Raw genomic sequence first — 19,385 nt, forward strand, 5'->3', positions numbered from 1 at the left:
GTTCACTGGCTTCTCACACAGGGGAGGGGAACAGAGAGAAGAGACAGCAACCCTTAAAGTGGAAGAGATGGGAACTCTTAAATGTGCGTCTTGAACGAGGGACTGCTCCTCGGGAAGTTGTCACTTTGGGTGAATAAACACACACGTCTACGCTTGGCCTAAGTCCGTCCAGGGAAGCCCATCTCTGCTGGCAGCCCTGTCCAGCAGCATCCACCACCATGGATCTGCCCTGGGGGGCAGTTTCTCAACATCCTGGGTCCCCGAGGGAGCACAGCCCAAACACCGTCCTCAAAACTCCGAGGGAGGGTCTTACCCAAGGTGTCACATGGCTCATTCTTCCAGGAACATATGTCCAGGCCCGTCAGCAAGATAGCATGGTCGTGGCGTGTGCCGTCTCTGCCCATCAACCCAGACTGCCACTGGCAGAAGCTGCTTAAGGTGTGGTCGGCGTGATGGCTTATCACGAGCCCCGGCTGTGCAAGACAGACCAACAGCGCCGTGACAACAGAGAAGACACGTCAGCAAGTCCGATCTCCACTACACAGAGGGGTCCCAATGGTCTACAAGCGGAGCTACCCATTTCACGGACTAAAATCCAAGGGAGAGTGTCTTATAAAAAACTGGTGCAGATTCAGGGTGGACACTTCCTTTCGTTTCTGTGCTTCTGTGTGAAGACAGCTGGGATGCTGTCAGCTGACCCTGAAGGCATTTTCAATGCCCCAAGGAGATTGAGTCCTTGTGCCTGTGTGCGCTGCCATCGAGGTCTTTGTATAAAACACTTCCTGAACTTATGTCAGGCAACAGGACCCTTGCTATGGGATTCCACACGTGCATGAAAACACACCCAGATGGTTGATCTCATAACCAAGCTGGGCAAGTGGGATTTCCGATTTACAAGTCTTACCATTTATCATGACAGTGTTATACTAAGTCACTTTCCTCTAGAAGCGACATGGTTATGAGAAGGGCAGGTCAGCCGAGGAAGCTCTTTTTCTAGAAAACAGACTGGAGCCCGCAGGAAACTATGCAGGACACATCCCACCAGATACCTGTATACCGCGTTCTAACAGAGCAACAGTGAAATGTCAGCGTGACGGCCGCCCACGTGCCTGTGGCATTCAGAAGTGGGGGTCAGGAACACCCCCCAGCGCTCACTGAAATGAGTTATTTGAACTTTGCTGCTCTTTCTTCCTGTGGCTCCGTCTGAGAAAGCCAGGTTGAACGGCTCAATTCCAGGACAACTTCAGTGTAGCCCTCACGACTAGATGTCCGGTTGAAATGTGCATTTCTGGCTCCCTGGCAAGGTTCTCTCCTCCAGGGCTGATTTCATCTCTGCACAAAGTCAGATGCACCTCAGCCTAATGCCGGGCCTCAACCCTGGGGCAGGTCTCACATTCCTGAGCAGGTGACTTCCAGGAACACCGCATTAATCCAAGTTCACACAGGTGTATGATCAAAAGATAACCTCGCTTATTCTTTGCAGCTTGGATGAATTCCAAGGTGAAAACGATTTAATACAAGGAATAATTAACCTGTCACCTGAGATGCCCTGCCCGTGGGGCACCCCCTGCCCAGACGCTCACTCACACAAAGACAATGGAGCTGTATCTTCCGGACCACTGGGGCTAGAAACAGGCTTGCCCCCGCAGGCCCTCACCCTGCCCAGAAAAAGACCAACACTGCAGAAGCTCCCCATCTGGACACATCTTAGACCTTCTGAGGGATCTCAGGTTTCATTTTAAAAAACTCTCTGTTTTATAAACAAGAGAACCACGGCGAACGGGGGCCCTGGCTAAGATGTGAGCAAGGGCAGCTCTCTCCCCGGTGCGGAGTCAGTGATGAGTATGGGGACAAGCAGAAGCGAGAGTCCTGCAGGGCGGCTCTCTGCCCGGTGCGGGGCCAGCGATGAGTGTGGGGACAAGCAGAAGCCAGAGTCCTACATGGCGGAGATGCCCCCGTTGCACGTGCTGCACAATGTGCGTCCGCAGCCTCCCTGTGAACGGAGTGCACGCGGGTGCATTTAGGCACGGACGCGGGGATGGAGACAAGGGGAGGTTTGCATCCGATGCGACCACGATCTGGCACGATGGAGGTTTGGATGCAACGAGAGACATAGACTTGCCATTCCAGAATCTCTGTCAAAACATCGCACTGAGAGTGGAGGTGGCAGGGGTTGGTGGGGTCCATCTTAGGAGTTAGGAAGTGACAGAGGAAAACAACAGTGCCGCACAGTAGGATCCCACTACCGTTTCGGTCTACTGCCAAAGAGCAGAAAGGGCTCCTTTCCGCGTGGGAGCCTAAAAGCTCATGGTGGGGAGGGGGCGGAAGACACACTGTGCATCTCTATTTTCAACAGGCTCCCATCCATGTGGTTAAGGCAGGTCTTCTGTTCTGTCTTCTCCCACATCTCCTAAGAGAGAATTCCTCCTCACCTCTGCCCATTTGCACACACACATGCACACACACACACACAATTCGAGTCATTATTGAAGGAACGGATAAAAGACTCATGGCGTTAGACACAAAATATTACACACATTTTGCTCCCAAGGAGGGAAAAGTCAGGAATCTACAGCCAATCACACTGAGAGAGAGAGGGAAAAAAAAAGAAAAAGCCTCACTTTGCCTGTATTTTTCTGGGGAAAATCAGCTGTCCGTTTCAAAGACAGATTACCTGTTCTTCCTCCAGCAGGATCAGACCGACAATCGCAATGTTGATGTTTCCTCCTATTGTTCCGTCCTTGAACAAAGCCGATACCTGAAAAAGACAGGCAGTCAGGCCAGCCCACACGTGGTGCCATTTCCCTGTCCCCGCATCCTGCCGGTGACGGTGGGTCCCATTGTCCTGCCGGTGACGGCGGGTCCCTTGCTCTCGTGACATGGCAGTGCTGCCTTCTTACACTGCTAGACGGACAGGCACAGACATGTCAACAGGCCGGGTGGAGCAAGTGCTGAGTCCTCATTGCTGCGTAGGCGACCAGACGGGACGCCGACACCGACACCCACATTCAGGGGGTAGAATGCAAAGTGCGTTCACAACATCATCATCCCAACTAGCTCTCAAACCACACTTATGTGACCTGGGATCTCGTCTTCCGTTACCTACGCGTCACTCGGTCACGTTTCTCATCACGCCTCCTCATCACAGCGGCTGCCGATCTGGGACACGGGACGTTTTACCCGAGATGGCAGCCTGCAGGGTTGTAGGCTTTTCTGACTTTGTAGATAAAATAACACATATTCAGTATTTAAACTTAGCATTCCTGAACGGGTGGGCATTTCTGTCTAGCCATCAGCAGACTTAGTGGCTAAGGCGTCTCAGCATCTTCTCACAGATTTCTGGTAAATGGAGACACTGAGCCACCCAAACCGTGCCCCCGGTTCACGGAGCGGGCCGATGGCTCCCCGCTCCTTATGGTGTTCTCTGAAGTTGTGAACGTGGCCCTTTTGGCCGGAGCACAGTAAGAGTGAAGGGGGCCCCACAGATAAGATACTTCTGCGTGTGTGACGTGAAGGCGCGCACCCCATCCGGGGATCCCGCACGTGGCTTCTACCAGAAGGACTCGCCTACCATGTTGAGTATGGTCAGCACGTAGGTGGTGACGTTCTCATGCCCGTGGTTCTGCGTCATCTTCCTGTCGACCACCACCAGCGTCTCCACGTTCAGCTCTTTGTTCCTGTGGGACTTCAGGAGTGAGCGCTTGTGCCGCCAGTGAGGCGCGAACTCGTCCGGCAGGATGAAGAGGTCCCCCCTGGGAGGCCTGGGCGTGTCTGCGCAGCGGGTGTTCCGAGAACAAACGAAAGCAAAGTCATCACCAAACCAGCAGCGGAACTCGTTATGTAGAAATCGGCTTTTCCAAATGAACGTTCACGTGTGAACCACAGACCCCTGGAGACGCTGTGATTCAGAACTCGCACCAAAGTGGAGCCTGAGCTGCAAATCAGGCTTGCAGAACCTCGACGGGATGGAAGGCATCACCGTGTCTCCCTCTGTGTAGTTCTGTCCCAGTTTATAGCAAGGAGAGGGGCCGCTGGGGTCTCCTGTTCTAGCCGCAGAAGCACAAAGCCCAGTGACCACCAGCATAAGGATCTGTGGGCCCGGCCTCTGCGGAACAGCGACTAACCAAGTGGTAGAACCAACAGTTACGGTGGCACCATCTTGCCTCGCTTGCTTATTTGAACGATTTTAGTGGCCTGATTCTTCTTAAAGCTGATTCCCACGTCTGGACACATAACCAGTTTGTCTCTCGTGTTTCAAATGGGTCACAAACTCTGACACTTCACAGCAGGGCTGAGTTTCCTAGAAAGTGCCCTAAATATTTACCTCATTTAATCACAAGACAAAACATATTCTGTCCTCTTACAGCCATTTAAAAACTGTCTGGGCAGGTGTCTGGGTGGCTCAGTGGGTTAAGCCTCTGCCTTCAGCTCAGGTCATGATCCCAGAGTCCTGGGATGGAGCCGTGCATGGGGCTCTCTGCTGGGCGGGGAGTCTGCTTCCTCCTCTCTGCCTGCCTCTCTGCCTGCTTGTGATCTCTCTCCCTCTCTGTCAAATAAATAAATAAAATATTAAAACAACAACAACAACAAAACATTTTAGGCATTTATAATTGGAAAGTTAACACAGAGCCGCAGGTAATCGGGTTAAGGGGTGTTTCTGAAAAGCTTTTCAAGTCAAAGTAGACTTCAGATCACCCACACATCTGGGTGGCACTAATTCAGAGCGACACCAGCTCTATTCACGGACCGCGCTGCTCCAAGTCGCTATTTCATTTCACAGGTACTCACAACCGGTGCATTTTGTCTCTTTGCTAAAATGCTCTCAAACCTGAATGAACCCTGTGGAGGACAGTAATGACTCTGGCCATGTCGTCAGAGCGTGCATCCTGTGCCAAGCATGTTGATGCTGCTGCAGACACGGCTGCATGCTCAGAGCTGTTTCTATGCCCACTCCGGGTATGGCTGGGGCCACTGAGCCACAGGGAGGGAAGGTCACTTGCTCACAGCCTCTCCCTAGAAAGGGTCAGAAATGGGGCCTCCGGCTGACTGCACGGTCCGGGAGCGGTCTGGTAAGCTTCACCCTTGACTTCAAGCACATCATTCTGCTTTCAACGGCCCCTTCACACAGGTGCCAAAACACACACCGAAAAATGTCCATTTTCTGAACCAGAGACTCCAGGGGGAAGGTTCCTCATATGTGCGAGCCCCACGAGCCAGAAGGCAGGCCGTCCTGCAGGGAAGTGCCAAGCCCCATAAACAACATGGAAACGTCCTCACCCAGAGAGCAGTAGTCTCAGGAATGACAGGATTCAGCCTGGAAGCAGCAGCTGTCACTTCTGCCAGTCTGATGGCCTCCGAGCATGCACAGGATGGCTGTGCGCCCAGCAGGGAAGGGACGGAAACCTCTGGCAAACCAAACCGCACCGTGTGGGTCACTAATGTCCTCCGAGAAGCGCTTCGTGGCCCTTTCCTTCTCACTGATTACGACTGGCCGGTGCCTGCAGCCGCCCCCCTCCTGCTCCCGTCCACGCAGCCCCAGGCAGCCGAGGCTGACACCTCTTCGGATGCCCTTCCACCTCGGTCGCCCTGACTTTCTCGGACCCCAGGTCTCCTCCCTTTGTTCCCACCCCATTCTTCCGGCCGCTGACTGAGCCCCTGACTTAGTCGATCTGGGCTGAGCTTTTCACGTGAGCGCAGATCCAGGATTCTGTTCACAGGTGTGCGAGTCCGTGCACACAGGTGCTGGCGGCTGCAGCGCTCGCGGCTCCGCGCTGAGCGCGCAGCGATCCCCCCAGTCCGCCTGCAGCACGACCACCTCTGCTCCAGGGCGCTGGGTCCGCGGCCAACACAACCAGAAGACGGGCTCACGGGGCAGAGGGGGAGTTTAACCCTTCCAGTGCTGGAGGAGAGGCTGAGGGATGTGAGAGAAATTGCAGAAAAGCCTGAACTCCCATTTCTGAACGGTGAGAGGCTCCCACGTAAAATGGGACTATCACGTCGCCTCCTGAGTGTTTGCTCAACAAAGCCTGCCACAAAGTGCTGGTGATAAATTGTGGGTAAATTAGGTCATGCCTAGCCTGTCCTTTTGATGTGGTGAAGCAGAGAATAGAAATATGTATGGAGATAAATCACCTCACAGAAAACTATGTGGGTTTCCATAAATCCAGACCTCAAAACGATAGAATTACTGAGCAGACCTGCCAGGTTCCTTTGAAGACAATCAGTGGATTCTGCATTTCTGGACAGTATGTCATTTCATCTGCCCAGGGAAGGATTCTTTTAAACAAAAAACCTACCATGATCTGTCCATCCACCGTGAAAGGCGGTGCGTAGTGAACACACAGACCACAGAATCTCACGCAAACGTAGCAAAGACGGTCTGTTAAGTCTACCTTGTGGAGACACTGCTCCGAAGAGCATCTGAAACATCCCACGCGCTGACACGACGGTCCCGGGGGTAAATGCACACCAAGAATCGCTCTTACGTACATTTCTTGTGCCTTCCGCAGAAATGCTGCTTTGGTGGGTGCCGGAGGTCGGAGCTGCCGTGCAGGGCCGGATTCCCCAGCTCCCGATCCCTCTCGGTCATGACGGCCTGGGGAGCCCCCGGAGCCCGCACGTCTGCTGATCTCTTGTACAGTATGTGGGAGGGAGACCCAGCCCGGGCAGGGTCCTGCAGTCGCCCCGCCAGGTGAGAAGGAAGTGGTTTTAGGAAGTAATCTGCTTCTTGTGTTCTTATCATGCCGGACTGGAAACAGGAAGAGAGAAAGTGCAGTTATACCTTCTGACCAGCGGACACCCCTCTCCTTATACCTTCTGACCAGCGGACACCCCTCTCCTTATACCTTCTGACCAGCGGACACCCCCCCTTATACCTTCTGGCCAGCGGACACCCCCTCCTTATACCTTCTGGCCAGTGGACACCCCCTCCTTATACCTTCTGACCGGCGGACACCCCCTCCTTATACCTTCTGACCAGCGGACACCCCCTCCAGCATCCCTCTTTATGATCCCGCCACAGCGTGCTGTTCCCTCCAACACCTGCGCTGAGGATGAGGAACGGGAGGACCCATCGCTGGGCCTTCCCATCCTCCCCCGCTCAGGGAGACCGGCCTGCAGACGTTTCAGGACGTGATGCCGGGAGCAGCGGGGGCTCCTAATACACTGATGGGGGCGCTCAGACCACGTGACGGAGGAGAAAGCTCACATACACAGGCTCTGATGTCAGCAGGGGTGCACGGGAGGTCCCACACAGGGAGAGAAGATCTCGATCCCAACAGAGTCATTTGCGCAACCCCTTTCAAACTTGAATAGTTTGTGACGCTTCATATGAAAGTGTAATTTAAGATTAATCCAGAAGAAAGCACAAGAGAATTCACTGAGGATATCAGGAAAGTCTTTCTCAGCAAGGTATCATGGAAACAGGGAAAAACTAACACATAAAAACACTAAAAAGCCCTGCAAAGCAAATGTGGCATAAAGAACACTTCAAAAGAAGTCTTAAAGGAGGCAACATTAAGGGACTGCCTTTTACCTTTTAGAGTGACAAATATTTTTTTATTTTTATTTATTTTTTAAGATTTTATTTATTTATTTGACAGAGAGAGATCACAAGTAGGCAGGGAGGCAGGCAGAGGGGGGGGGGAAGCTGAGCAGAGAGCCCCATGCAGGGCTCGATCCCAGGAGGATCACAACCAGAGCTGAAGGCAGAAGCTTCACCCACTGAGCCACCCAGGTGCCCTGACAAATATATTTTTTAAAACCTAGTAATAACCACTGTTGGTTATATCCAGTGTGACACTCTGGAAAAGTGTGCCCTGGGGCAGAGCCAGGATACGGGCTGTCACGGCTCCCGCCATGTCCACGACTCTAAAAGTGTGATGGGTTCTAAGGAAGAGCCTTCTGGAATTCTTACCAGGTGCTTCTGTTAGGCACTTCTCCAACACTGATCAGTACGTCTGACTGTGCACTGCAGCAGAGTGTGCAGGAGCAGAGACGTACAAACAAAACAAAATAATAAATGTTTACCAATTCATTCAGGGTAATGTTTGTTTTTAAAGTATACATATGTGTTTGGAGAGTATAGAACATTTAACGAGATCAGATAATTATGTGTCCTGATAATCATAATTAAATATTTTGTCTCAAGTTCCCATGACTGCGGCCAACATCTTCTGGAGGAAGACTGAAATCAGGAACTGCGATTCTGTGAGGTGGGTCCCCACTCACACTCCTCCCAAGGATGAGGCAATAGAGAGGTGCAGGGATCCACTTCTGTTTCCAAGGAAACCTGGCTCGGGAGTGGGGCGTCGGGATCCCAGCACAATCAGGACAGGCTCAGAATCTGCACATTGACCATTTTTATTGTAAGAGTTTCCAAAAGGGATTATTTTTTAAAGCGTGTAATAGTGTGAGCTCAACTATTCCCATTTTAGAAAGCATGATATGCATGCCCTTAGAGAACCTTCCTTTGGTAAGTGAGAGCAGTCGCCGATGGTGGTGGCAGTGGTCCTTGGGGCAAAGGCTGCGTGAGGGACGAGCTTGCATCCTCCTCAGACTTTCAGAATCCTTCATGCTCTCACATCAGTAATGTCAGGGCACTGCTGGATCATGGGATTACAGACTTTTTAAACTTTTTGTAAATGTTACTCCATATTAGCATAATTGGGGAATATAATTAGTTGTTTCTGCACAGCTGCCCAGTGGTCGCTTAGAACTCTCTGGTGCTGAAATACTAGTCTTACCGACCTGCTGATTTTCCCCAAAGTCACTTTGATAGTTGACGACAATGAGCGAGACACTTAGTGACTCGCAGAGGCTGACCCAAGAGACCCTGTTCTAAGTGTGCCTGATTTCAGAGCCCAAGTCTGACTCTCGCTCGGGGAGGGCTGTGTGTCCCTGCCCACCAGATGAACCTCCTTGTTGGGCTGGGCCACCCTGTGTGAGTCTGAATGTCTGCACACAGGGGCATGACAGGCTTGGGAAAACACTTCTTAGATCTCGCAACACAGAGAAACACAACTCTCAGGAACAGGAAGTTGGGGTGGGAGAGAAGTTTTTCAGACATTCAGAGACTAAGCATTGGCCCTGGAGTTCCTACTGGTGGGGCAGGGGTAAACACGGCCCGCTATCAAGGCAGCCATCAGCACTCTGGGAGGTAGACCTCCCGGGGCCCAATACCACCTGGCAGTGGGCAGGCTGAGTGCCTGGGCTTGACACCGGGCATCACAGAGTGGGAGGAGGCACCTGCCTCCCAGGGCAGCCTGGGAATCTCTGTGTCCTCTATAAACTCCTGTAGGACCTTGCTTGAAAGTTCACGGTTCTGTCAAGGAACAGACAAGTGTGGAAGGACGTCACGGCTACATCCACGGAGGTCTCCTGCTTCCTGCATGTAAATGAGCCCTGGAGTAGCGTGAGCGGTCACGGATACACTCAACCTCGGGAAGTAACATGACCAAAGAGGTTTTCCTCACCTTTGAAAGTAACCAGTAACCAGTTCAAGTAGTAAATTTAAAAAAAAAAAAAATTCATTTTCACCTTAAAAAAAAAAAAAAAAAACCTTTCCTGATATATAAACTAGTCCCTGGCTTTCTAATCGCCCCTGGGAAGACCATCAGCTCCTTGAGAACGCGGAGTCGGTGTCACTCAGCTCAGGGAGCCCCCTCTGACTCAGGGAGCAGTAGATGCCCCAGCAGGCACATCCAACCCCAGCAGGTCATGCTACCTGCGTGACCTTTACTCAGCCTCTCTGGGTGTGTTGTGCTGGAGGAAGTGGAGATAAGGCTTCTTGTCCTGAGTTTGTAGCACTTAACAATGAATGTATTTTAAATGCAGGACCCACAGAAGATATGCAAAAAAGATTTGCTGCACCGAAAACACTTGTGACCTCTGACAGCTGTTGCAGTCCCAGAAGTGAGTCCTCCATCCCCCACCCCCCACCCCACCCAGGTCAAGCCTCCGTTGTGGGCGTCTGGGGCTGAGAGGACCAGAGCTTCGGGTAAGAGACCTACTGCGGCTGGAGAGCTTCCTAGTCTTCATTAACAAAATAGCCAATCCCCAATTTCATTAAATGCAGAGACTATAAGAACTGATTAAGACTGATGTTTTGATTTCCCTTACATTCAACAGATACTGAAAAATACAGAAAAAAGTAACTATCCTCTTGCTGCATCATTAGTTTGTAAGCTTACTTAAAAGGTTGGCTAAATCATGGAAGATTAATGTTGTCTGCTTATTAAAGCTGCTCTTTATTGAACCAAGAATATTTATTTGGACACTCATCAAATGTCCGGTGCACCTGCCCCCAGTAACCACAGGGGTGTCAGCTGGGTGGATGATTAACCAGGCTTTTAGAAAAAGGCCAGCGTCCTCCAAACTTTGCAAAGGAGCTCTCCCAGGGCCTGGAACTCTCCTAGGCAGCTCTGTAAATCATTGTGCACTGGGAAATTCATCTAACGCTTGTACTGCATTTGCAAGGGAGAAAAAACACGTGCTAGGGTACTGTAGAGAAAATGCTGTTTCTCGCTCAATGAGGTATGTGAAGGAAACGTTGAGGCTCTAGATCATTTTATTCACAATTCCGACTTGTTGGATTTCCACAGACAAATCAAACAGAATCAAACCTACAACTGTACAAAAATGCAATTGGCACTGAGGAGGTTTCTTCTGTTAGGAGGAAGAAAAGGAATCATCCAATAAATGATGTTGAGAAAACTGGTCAGCTCTTTGGGAAAAAACAAATCTAGATTTCCTCTGCATTCCATTCACCAGAATAATGGCCAAAAGCAGCAAGAATCACAAAAAATGAAAAGATTCAATAAAATATGTATTTATAATTTTGGTGTAGAGTAGATACATGCAAACAGAAAACAAAGTCAGGAACCTGTGAAGAAAGAGATGGATAATGTTGGTTAAATTCAACATTGAGTATGGTGAAAAGTACCATGGATCAAATGATAAGTTAGGGGAAATTCTTGAATGCAAATGACAAAAATGAGAATCCTTAAAAATGATCCATAAAAGCTAACAAAAAATGAAGAAGTAATTCAACTTAAAAAAAAAAAAAAGGAGAGGAAAAGAAACAAAATAGGATAAAAAAAAGAAAAAAAAAGGCAACTCACAGGTGGGGAGAGATTTATAAAAACAGTGTTTGATTTTACTTCCAATTTTTCAAGAAGATGAAAACCATAATGAGATTCAGTGTCTCCTCCATCTGACTGGGTTGCTGAAAAGCAGTACATACCCAGCTACAACAAAGATGTGGGAAAATTAGTAAATCAGTAAAGTACTTTTGGAAAGAATTGACAGTGTCTCTCAAAATTGTAAATACATGTGCTTTTGACCTAATAATTCTGAAGCTAGGAAGGTACCCCAAGAAAATTCTTAAACATAGACACCCAAGATATGGAAAAGGATGTTTATCATAGTAAAAATAAATAAAATAACCTTCCAAATTAGAAATATTTAAAATGCCCCTGAAGAAAGACAGGTTTACTAAATGAAACTGTATGTATTGGAAATCAATGTTAACATTTGAAAACACACAGTTACTAATACAGAATTATATCCAGATTTATATAGTGAGAAAAGTAAAGTGCAGAACTATAGTGGTATTAGTCAAAGCTTTCTGTAAAAAAAGAAAAAAAAAGTTGGTAGGTTTATATCAATATGTATCTATTTATAAAAGCTGTCCATAATATGGAATATTACTCAACTATAAAAGAGAATTAAATCTTGCCATTTTCAACATGGATGAACCTAGAGGGTATCATGATGAATGAAGTTAGCCAGGAAAGAAAGACAAAGATCACATGATTTCACTCATGTGGACTCTAAGAAACAAACGAACAAAAAGAACAAATAGAAGGTACAAACAGACCCATAAATACAGAGAACACACTGATGGCTTTGAGAGAGACAGGATATGGGGTGATGGGTAAATGGGTGAAGGGGAGTGGGAGATCCAGGTTTCCAGATACGGAATGAATGAGTCACAAGGATGAAAGACACAGCTTACAGAATATAGTCACATTGTAACAGTGTTGTATGGTGACAAGTGCTGGCGGTACTTGTGGTGAGCGCCCAGTAAATGACTGAAATGTAGACTCACTATGTTGTACACCTGATACTAATGTATCATTGTGTGCCAACCATACTTCAATACATAAAGATTAAGGGGCACCTGGGTGGCTCAGGGCACTAAGCCTCTGCTCAGGTCATGATCTCGGAGTTGTGAGATGGAGCCCCACGTCTGCCCAGTGCAGAGCCTGCCTAGGATTCTCTCTCTCCCTCTCCCCCTCCACCCATCTCCAATTCTATAAATAAATATTAAAATAAAAGTAGAAGCTGTCCATAAAAGTTGCTTGAATTAAAAAAAATCAAATGGAAATTAAGAAGAGATGCATAAATGTCCAGGCACAGAGCCTGTTTCTCCTCCAATGTGACAGATCCCCATTGAACTAGCTCCAAAAGTACCCTGGGTGACTCCATGAGCCCTTTGTGAGAGAGCTAGCTACCAACCAACAGGTAAAAACGTGAGTCAGTGCATATAGGAGAAAAGGCATTTCATTTTCCAACTAATTTAACTTACTCTCCTCCGTGTTTTTTTCTAAAAATGTCATTTGTTTGGGGAACTACTCTATACATCTTAGTTTTCTTAGTGATGTCTCAGACACACAAGTCAGTTGCAACTTTTATAGATGCCAAACTCTGCTTTTTATTTCCTTTTAGCCTCAAGATCAAACATGAACCCGCACCAGGTCAGTCTATCCCTTGTCATATGCCCGAGACCACAGGAAGTCTTGCTGCATGATTACTTGTGATGTTTTGAAAATTGAAATTCACCCAAAATCTTCTAAAAACCTACACAAACCAGGAGGCTCTTTCTCCATGAGATGTTGCACCTGTGTCTTCTCCCTATCTCTGATACGCCAGGCTGGGGCCCTGGGCTTCTTCAATCTGCTTCCTGCAGGGAAAAGGCGTCTGATGCACTGATCACAGGAATCAACCATCATCCTAAACGCACGTAGGTCCAGGCTTCAAAATGTAGCCATTCACTCAGCCATAAAACTGGTTCCTGGTCACCTTCTGTTTGCTCATCTTTCATTTCAGAAGACTAACATTTTGACACTTGGCACTTTGCTAAGGTTAAAGCTACACACCACTAGTCTTAGTAGTTATGCTTTCGGTCCCAGTCATCACAATCCACGAAGAGGACTGAGCCTGGGTTTCTTCCAAACCCCAATTCCTACCACAGTGCTGTCAGATCAGATCCCTGTCCCCTGAGCACTTGCTGTCTGTGAGTGGGAAGAAAGGAAAGACTGCAGACATCTCGGCTGGAAGCTGACTGGAGCAGACTGGGCACTGACTGGAGGCTGAAGGAAACTGATGGAAGCTGATGGAGGCAGACTAGAGGCTGGCTGGAGGCTGACTGGAGGCTGACTGGAGGCAGATGGAGGCAGACTAGAGGCTGGCTGGAGGCTGATGGAGGCTCACTGGAGGTTGCTGGAGGCTGACTAGAGGATGCTGGGGGCTGATCGAGGTGGACTAGAGGCTGGTGGAGGCTGATGGAGGCTGACTAGATTAAACACAGTAGGGTGGTCTTCCAAGGAGGAGAACTCTTCTGTCTTTCCCCCCTTGCATGATGCAAACAAACACATCCTTGGTTGGCTTCTCTCTGGATCTTGTGACCTGGAGAAACTGGGCTAGTGTGACACCTGGCAGAGCAGGGCAAGTGCGACTTGGTAAAGTGCCAGCCACTTACACTGGCCACACACCTCACCCCTCACAGGAAGGGGGAGCATCACTGTGCACACCTGGGCCTTAAGCCAATCAGGCTTTGGGTTGACTAATTTATTTTTTAGTTAATTATTTTTAAAGGTTTATCTATCTATGTATTTATCTGACACAGAAAGAGAGAGAGAGAGCACAAGCAAGGGGGAGCTGCCAGCAGAGGGAGAAGCAGACTCCCCCGCTGAGCAGGGAGCTCCACATGGGGCTCAATCCCAGGGCACTGGGATCATGGCCTGAGCTGAAGGCTGAGCCACCCAGGCACCCCTATTTTTGGGTGAATTTGATAGCAGGAGGAAGCAGGGGTATGCTTTCAGAGGGCAATTTAAGAATGCACTGTGATTATCCCCGGCTATTCCAAATGATCGATGACAATGGGTTTATTTAAGACCATTTCTGAGTCTTTATGCTTCTTGTCCACTATAGCATCAGAAGATCTTTTTGTTTTGAAAACTTATCACGGAAGTTTTAAAGGTTCAATAATGCAAATGCCCACCAATCAGCCCTTGTCTTAGAAATGTGAAGAATGCTCGTATTTTTGTATTTTTTACTAATTTTAATTCACTCCAACATTAAATTATCAATATTTCCTGCCTTCCTATACAAAAGAATCTTAGTGGTGACATAACTTATGATTAGAGCTCGGACGGAAATGATGTTCTTTCCCCCAGTAGCATCCCTGCTCACAGACTGACCCAGGAGTGTTGGTGGCTAAGTGCTCCTCACCCACTTCTTATGCTTTCATCAGCCCTGCGGTACCCAGGGGCACGGATCTCCTTGCCCCTCACTTGTTCCACTCCAGGGAGGGAATAAGCTGTCCGTGAGTCTGGACTCAAAACGGGGCATGCATGGTATAGCCCTTTCTACTCAGGATACCACCCGCCACTGGAGTCAGGTATCCTCTTAGGTCTTGGTCATAGGGGAAGCTGAGCTGCCTGCCCCCCGGCGGTTGGCTGTCTGGAGCCCAGCATCTCTAGCAACTCAGTGTATGGGTCTAGGCTGGGGCCCACTTTTAGGAAATCCACTCACCTGAACAAATATTCCTCTTTCTCCAAAAATGTTTTTATTGGTAATTTTTTAAAAAGGATACGTAGGTGTTACCATTTGAGTTTCTCTTTTTGTTCGTATTTTATAATTCACTAGAATACAGCATGTATGGAAAAGGGAAAAGGGAGAGTATGAGGTAAGGAAATAGAGAATTACTTATTGGATCACCTCAAAACCCAATATACTTTATTTGCTCTCAGGTGGCTCATTAATTAGCAGAACACTATTGTGTATACTCTTATGCACATAAATGGATATAAATAATAGTTACTTTGTCTTGAGCTTCACCTATGTAGCAGGTAATGTGCTATGTGTTTTGCTGTATTTATTATTCCTGTTGTAGTAACAAACATATAAAATGGAAATTAATATTCCCATTTAAAGGAAATGACATCAAATTAAAAAAAATATAGCTCAACACTGTAGACATAGTAAATGGGTTGGCTAATATTAATATTCAGTCTGAATGAGTCCCATATACATATATATCTATATAGATATCTCCTAGCCAACACATCAGTGTGTCCTCTCTACCACCGTATTCTCCAGAGGGCATTGTATAGTCCTCAGAGAATAACACTAGTGATGGTGCTAGTTGAGAGTGAACTTGGAGTCATTGTAAATGTATACTGTAAACTCTAGCACAGCGACTAACAATGTAACAACAACAAAAAAAGAAACATAAGTTATGCTAAAAATGACAGAAAATAGAATCCTATATTATGCTCATTTAAATCCACAAAAGGCAGAAAAATAATAGAAAACAAGAACAGAACAAAGGAGAAGAGCAGCAAAGAGAAAACAGTCACTAATCCAGTCAGTACTAATCCAACTACATCAATAATTACTTTGAGTGTCAATGGTCTGAGTGCATTAATTAAAAGACAAAGACTGTCAGGATGTATCAAAACACAAGATCTGACTACGTGTTGCCTTCAATGAATCCCCTTTACATAGAGTTAAAATTAATGGATGGGAAAAATGTACCATGCCAGCAGTAATCAGGAGAAGCAGGAATAGCTACATGAACTTCAGACAGAGCAGACTTCAAAGTAAAGAATTGGATCAGGGATAAAGAGGGACAATACGTGATGATAAAAGGGTCAGCTCTCTGAGAAGACAGCAATTCTCAACACACAGGCCCCTAACAACTGAGCATCAAACTATGTGGGGGCAGAAACTACCAGAACTGCAGAGAGAAAGACATGAATCCACTCTCATGGTTGGGAATTCAGCACCCCACCTCCAGAAATGACGAGATCCGGCTGGCAGAAAATCAGTAAGGAAGCAGTGAACTCTGCAAGACCATCCAGCACCTGGATATAAGACCTCTGTCATGACTTCAACAGCAGCAGAACGTATTTTCTCAAGCTCACATGGAATGTTGACCAAGACAGACCACATTCTGAGCCATAAAACATACTTTAAAATATTTAAAAGATTAGAAATCATACGACGTCCACTCTCAGACCATAATACAATCAAAATAGAAATCAATAACAAGGGTGCCTGGGTGGCTCAGTGGGTTAAGCCGCTGCCTTCGGCTCAGGTCATGATCTCAGGGTCCTGGGATCAAGTCCCGCATCGGGCTCTGTGCTCAACGGGGAGCCTGCTTCCCTTCCTCTCTCTCTGCCTACTTGTGATCTCTCTCTGTCAAATAAATAAATAAAATCTTAAAAAAAAAAGAAATCAATAACAAAAAGATAATTAGGAAACTCAGAGTATGTGAAGATCAGACAACACACTTCTAAATAATACATGAATCAAAGAAGAAATTCAAGAGAAGCTAAAAAAAATTCTCAACTACACTAAAATGAAACACAACCAATCTAAATTTGTGTGATACAATGGAAGCAGGGCTTAGCAGGAAATTTATAATCCCTAGTGTATGTATTAGAAAAGAAAAAAGTCCTAAAGTTAATAATCTATATTGTCACCTTAGGAAACAAGAAAAAGAAAAAAAAAATTGAACCCAAAGTAATTAGAAGAAAAGAAATAATAAGAATTAGAGCAGAAGTCAATAAAATTAAAAACTGGAAATCTGTAGAGACTATCAATCAAACCCAAACCTGGTTCTTTTAGAAATGGTGAGGTACAATCATGCTGCACTTAGAGAAATTCTCAGTCCTGAATGCTTTCCTATTTAAAAACAAAGACAATGAAGGAAGCCTGGATGGCTCAGCTGGTTAAGCTTCCGACTCTTTTTTGGCTCAGGTCACGATCTCAGGTTTGTGGGTTTGAGCCCTGAGTCAGGTTCCACACTCAGCATAGTCCGCTTGAGGATGTCTCCCCCAGCTCACCTGTGCTCTCTCTCTCTCAAGTAAATAATTATATAAAATCTTTAAAAAAAAATAAAGAAGATGATCAAATTAAGGACCCCCTCAAAAAGTTTCTAAAAACCATGAATGACCAACTAGAAACTAGAAAGCTAACTAAAAGGAAATAAATAAATCCAGAGGGTATGAATTGGTAAACAGTAGAACAATGTGATTATTAAACCAAGGAAGTCTTATAAATCCAAAACCTGGGTTTTAGAACAAAACGAGAACGTCTCATGAAAATGCATTGAGGATGTTAAAGGTCAAGCCTGTACATAATACTACAGGGCGTAGCACATATTTATAGTAGGAACCAAACTTCTTTTGGAGACTAAATGTCACTGGAGTATGTGTCCTCAGATTTCATTATTGAATTTGTTGTTACTGTTTTTTGTGTGTTTTTTTAATTTTATGAGCTATTTCAGATTAATCTATTTCAGATTAATCTATTTAATTTTATGAGTCATTGAATGCTACATCAAAAACTAATGATGTATCATAAATTGGCTAATGGAACATAATAAAAAATTGAAATAAAACAAAAAGCAAAAAAAATATAGTACAAGAATTTAAGTTTCTATTAGAGGGGTTAAACTATACAGACACTGTCTAAAATGGTGGTCCCTAAATTTTGATTAAAATGGAATAATATTTAAAATTCACTTCTCTGATTGCTCAACAGCCACACATAGGTATTCAAATATAAATTCAAAAAAGTCGAAATTTTAGTCTTGCAATTACTCAGTAGACACATGTGACTACACATATTTCTACCATGGCACAAAGATTGGAAAGAACTACTCTATGACAACTGGAAATAAGCAAATCTTCATGAGCTTACTTTTTATGACGAGTTTGCCGGATACATGAGAGGTTGCTACAACATTTCTCTATCATAGTGTATAACATGCAGTTAGGAACAACCTTAGAAATCACATCCAGTAACATCTTTAGAAAACTGTCCCAGCTGTAATATTCAAAACACATTATCTTAGATTGATTGCTCAGTAAGCTTACTTTTGGTTGATACAAAAATATCTGAATTAAGAACAAATCCAATGAAAATTCTCAGGTTTTGTTTCTGTACATTCCCAAGACACAAAGGAATAGTTAAGCAAAATCATCAAGTCGAAGCATTAATATATTGCTGCTACTCAATACGACCAAAATACCATGGGTTAAACATTGTACTAGATTCCCCTACAGAGCTGTGTGACATTTAGACATGAATTAAATCTCACAAGGGGAGAAGCCCATAGTCTTTCTCATCCAAGTGTGTGTAGCAGGTTTGTTCACTCAGTCACTCATTCAAAGTCATTAATTCAAAGACTATCTGTCAATTGCCTATTAGGAACCAGACACTCTTCTGGATAATATAGATACAACTAGGAACAAGACAAACAGATACAATGGCATCCTTGGAGCTTAAACCCTAGTGTAGGGATGCGGGGAGACTACACTGTAGACATAAAAAAATCATAAGAAGTTAAAATGCAATGTATCAATTCTTTCCAACTCCTATCAATTTAATGCAAGTTCAATAAAAATTCCAGCAAATTATTTTGCAAATATCAACAAGCCACGTCTTTAGTTTATCTAGAACGTCAAAAGTCCCAGACCACCTGAATCAATATTGAGGGGGAAGAATGACACCTTGGGCCTGACCCACAGCTTGCTGTAAAGCTGCAGGAATCAAGTCAGGCGGGCACTAGAGAAAGCAGAGACAGACACATCCATGGAACAGCCTAGAGAGCCCAGAAGCAGACCCATGCGAGTGCAGTTAACTCATATCTGGCAAAGAAGCAAAGGAAACACCATGGAACAAAGTCCATTCTCATTCTTTCAACAAATGGTGCTGGAACACTGGACAGCCACATGCAAAGACACAGACTATAAACCTCTCATAAAAATTAACTCAGAATGGATTACAGACCTTACTATAAAATGCAAAACTATAAAACTGCTAGAAGTTGACCCAGGAGAAAATCTAGATGACCTTGGGTATGCAATAACTTTTTAGGTACGACACCAAAGACATGATCCATGAACAAGGAAAAAAAAAAAGAAAGAGAGCAAGAGAGCAAGAGAGTGAGAGAGAGCGAGAGAGAGAGAGAGAGAGAGATTTTAGTGCCATCAACCAAGATGGCAGTATGTATTTCTAAAGAATGGAGGCAGCGTGTGGGAAGCTGCAGAAGCGAGGAGGCAGGGTGCAGACCTCTGTGCTCCCTGGGA

At 46.0% G+C, this 19,385-nt stretch overlaps 1 protein-coding gene across 1 annotated transcript in view; it reads right to left on the reverse strand.

The window, feature by feature from the left end:
- Positions 1 to 19,385, reverse strand: part of ADAMTS16 (ADAM metallopeptidase with thrombospondin type 1 motif 16) — a 148,315-nt gene that overhangs the window by 100,940 nt on the left and 27,990 nt on the right. Inside the window, exons 4-7 of the mRNA XM_004768380.3 lie at positions 6,490 to 6,748; positions 3,572 to 3,771; positions 2,675 to 2,758; positions 314 to 473 (exon numbers count right to left, since the gene is read on the reverse strand). Of these exons, the coding sequence (XP_004768437.3) occupies positions 314 to 473; positions 2,675 to 2,758; positions 3,572 to 3,771; positions 6,490 to 6,748 (703 nt within the window). The remainder of the gene's footprint in view (positions 1 to 313; positions 474 to 2,674; positions 2,759 to 3,571; positions 3,772 to 6,489; positions 6,749 to 19,385) is intronic.

Source organism: Mustela putorius, unplaced genomic scaffold (genome assembly GCF_011764305.1).
Source record: "Mustela putorius furo isolate JIRA1106 unplaced genomic scaffold, ASM1176430v1.1 tig00000107_pilon_pilon_pilon, whole genome shotgun sequence".
In the NCBI taxonomy this organism is placed as follows: Eukaryota; Metazoa; Chordata; class Mammalia; order Carnivora; family Mustelidae; genus Mustela; species Mustela putorius.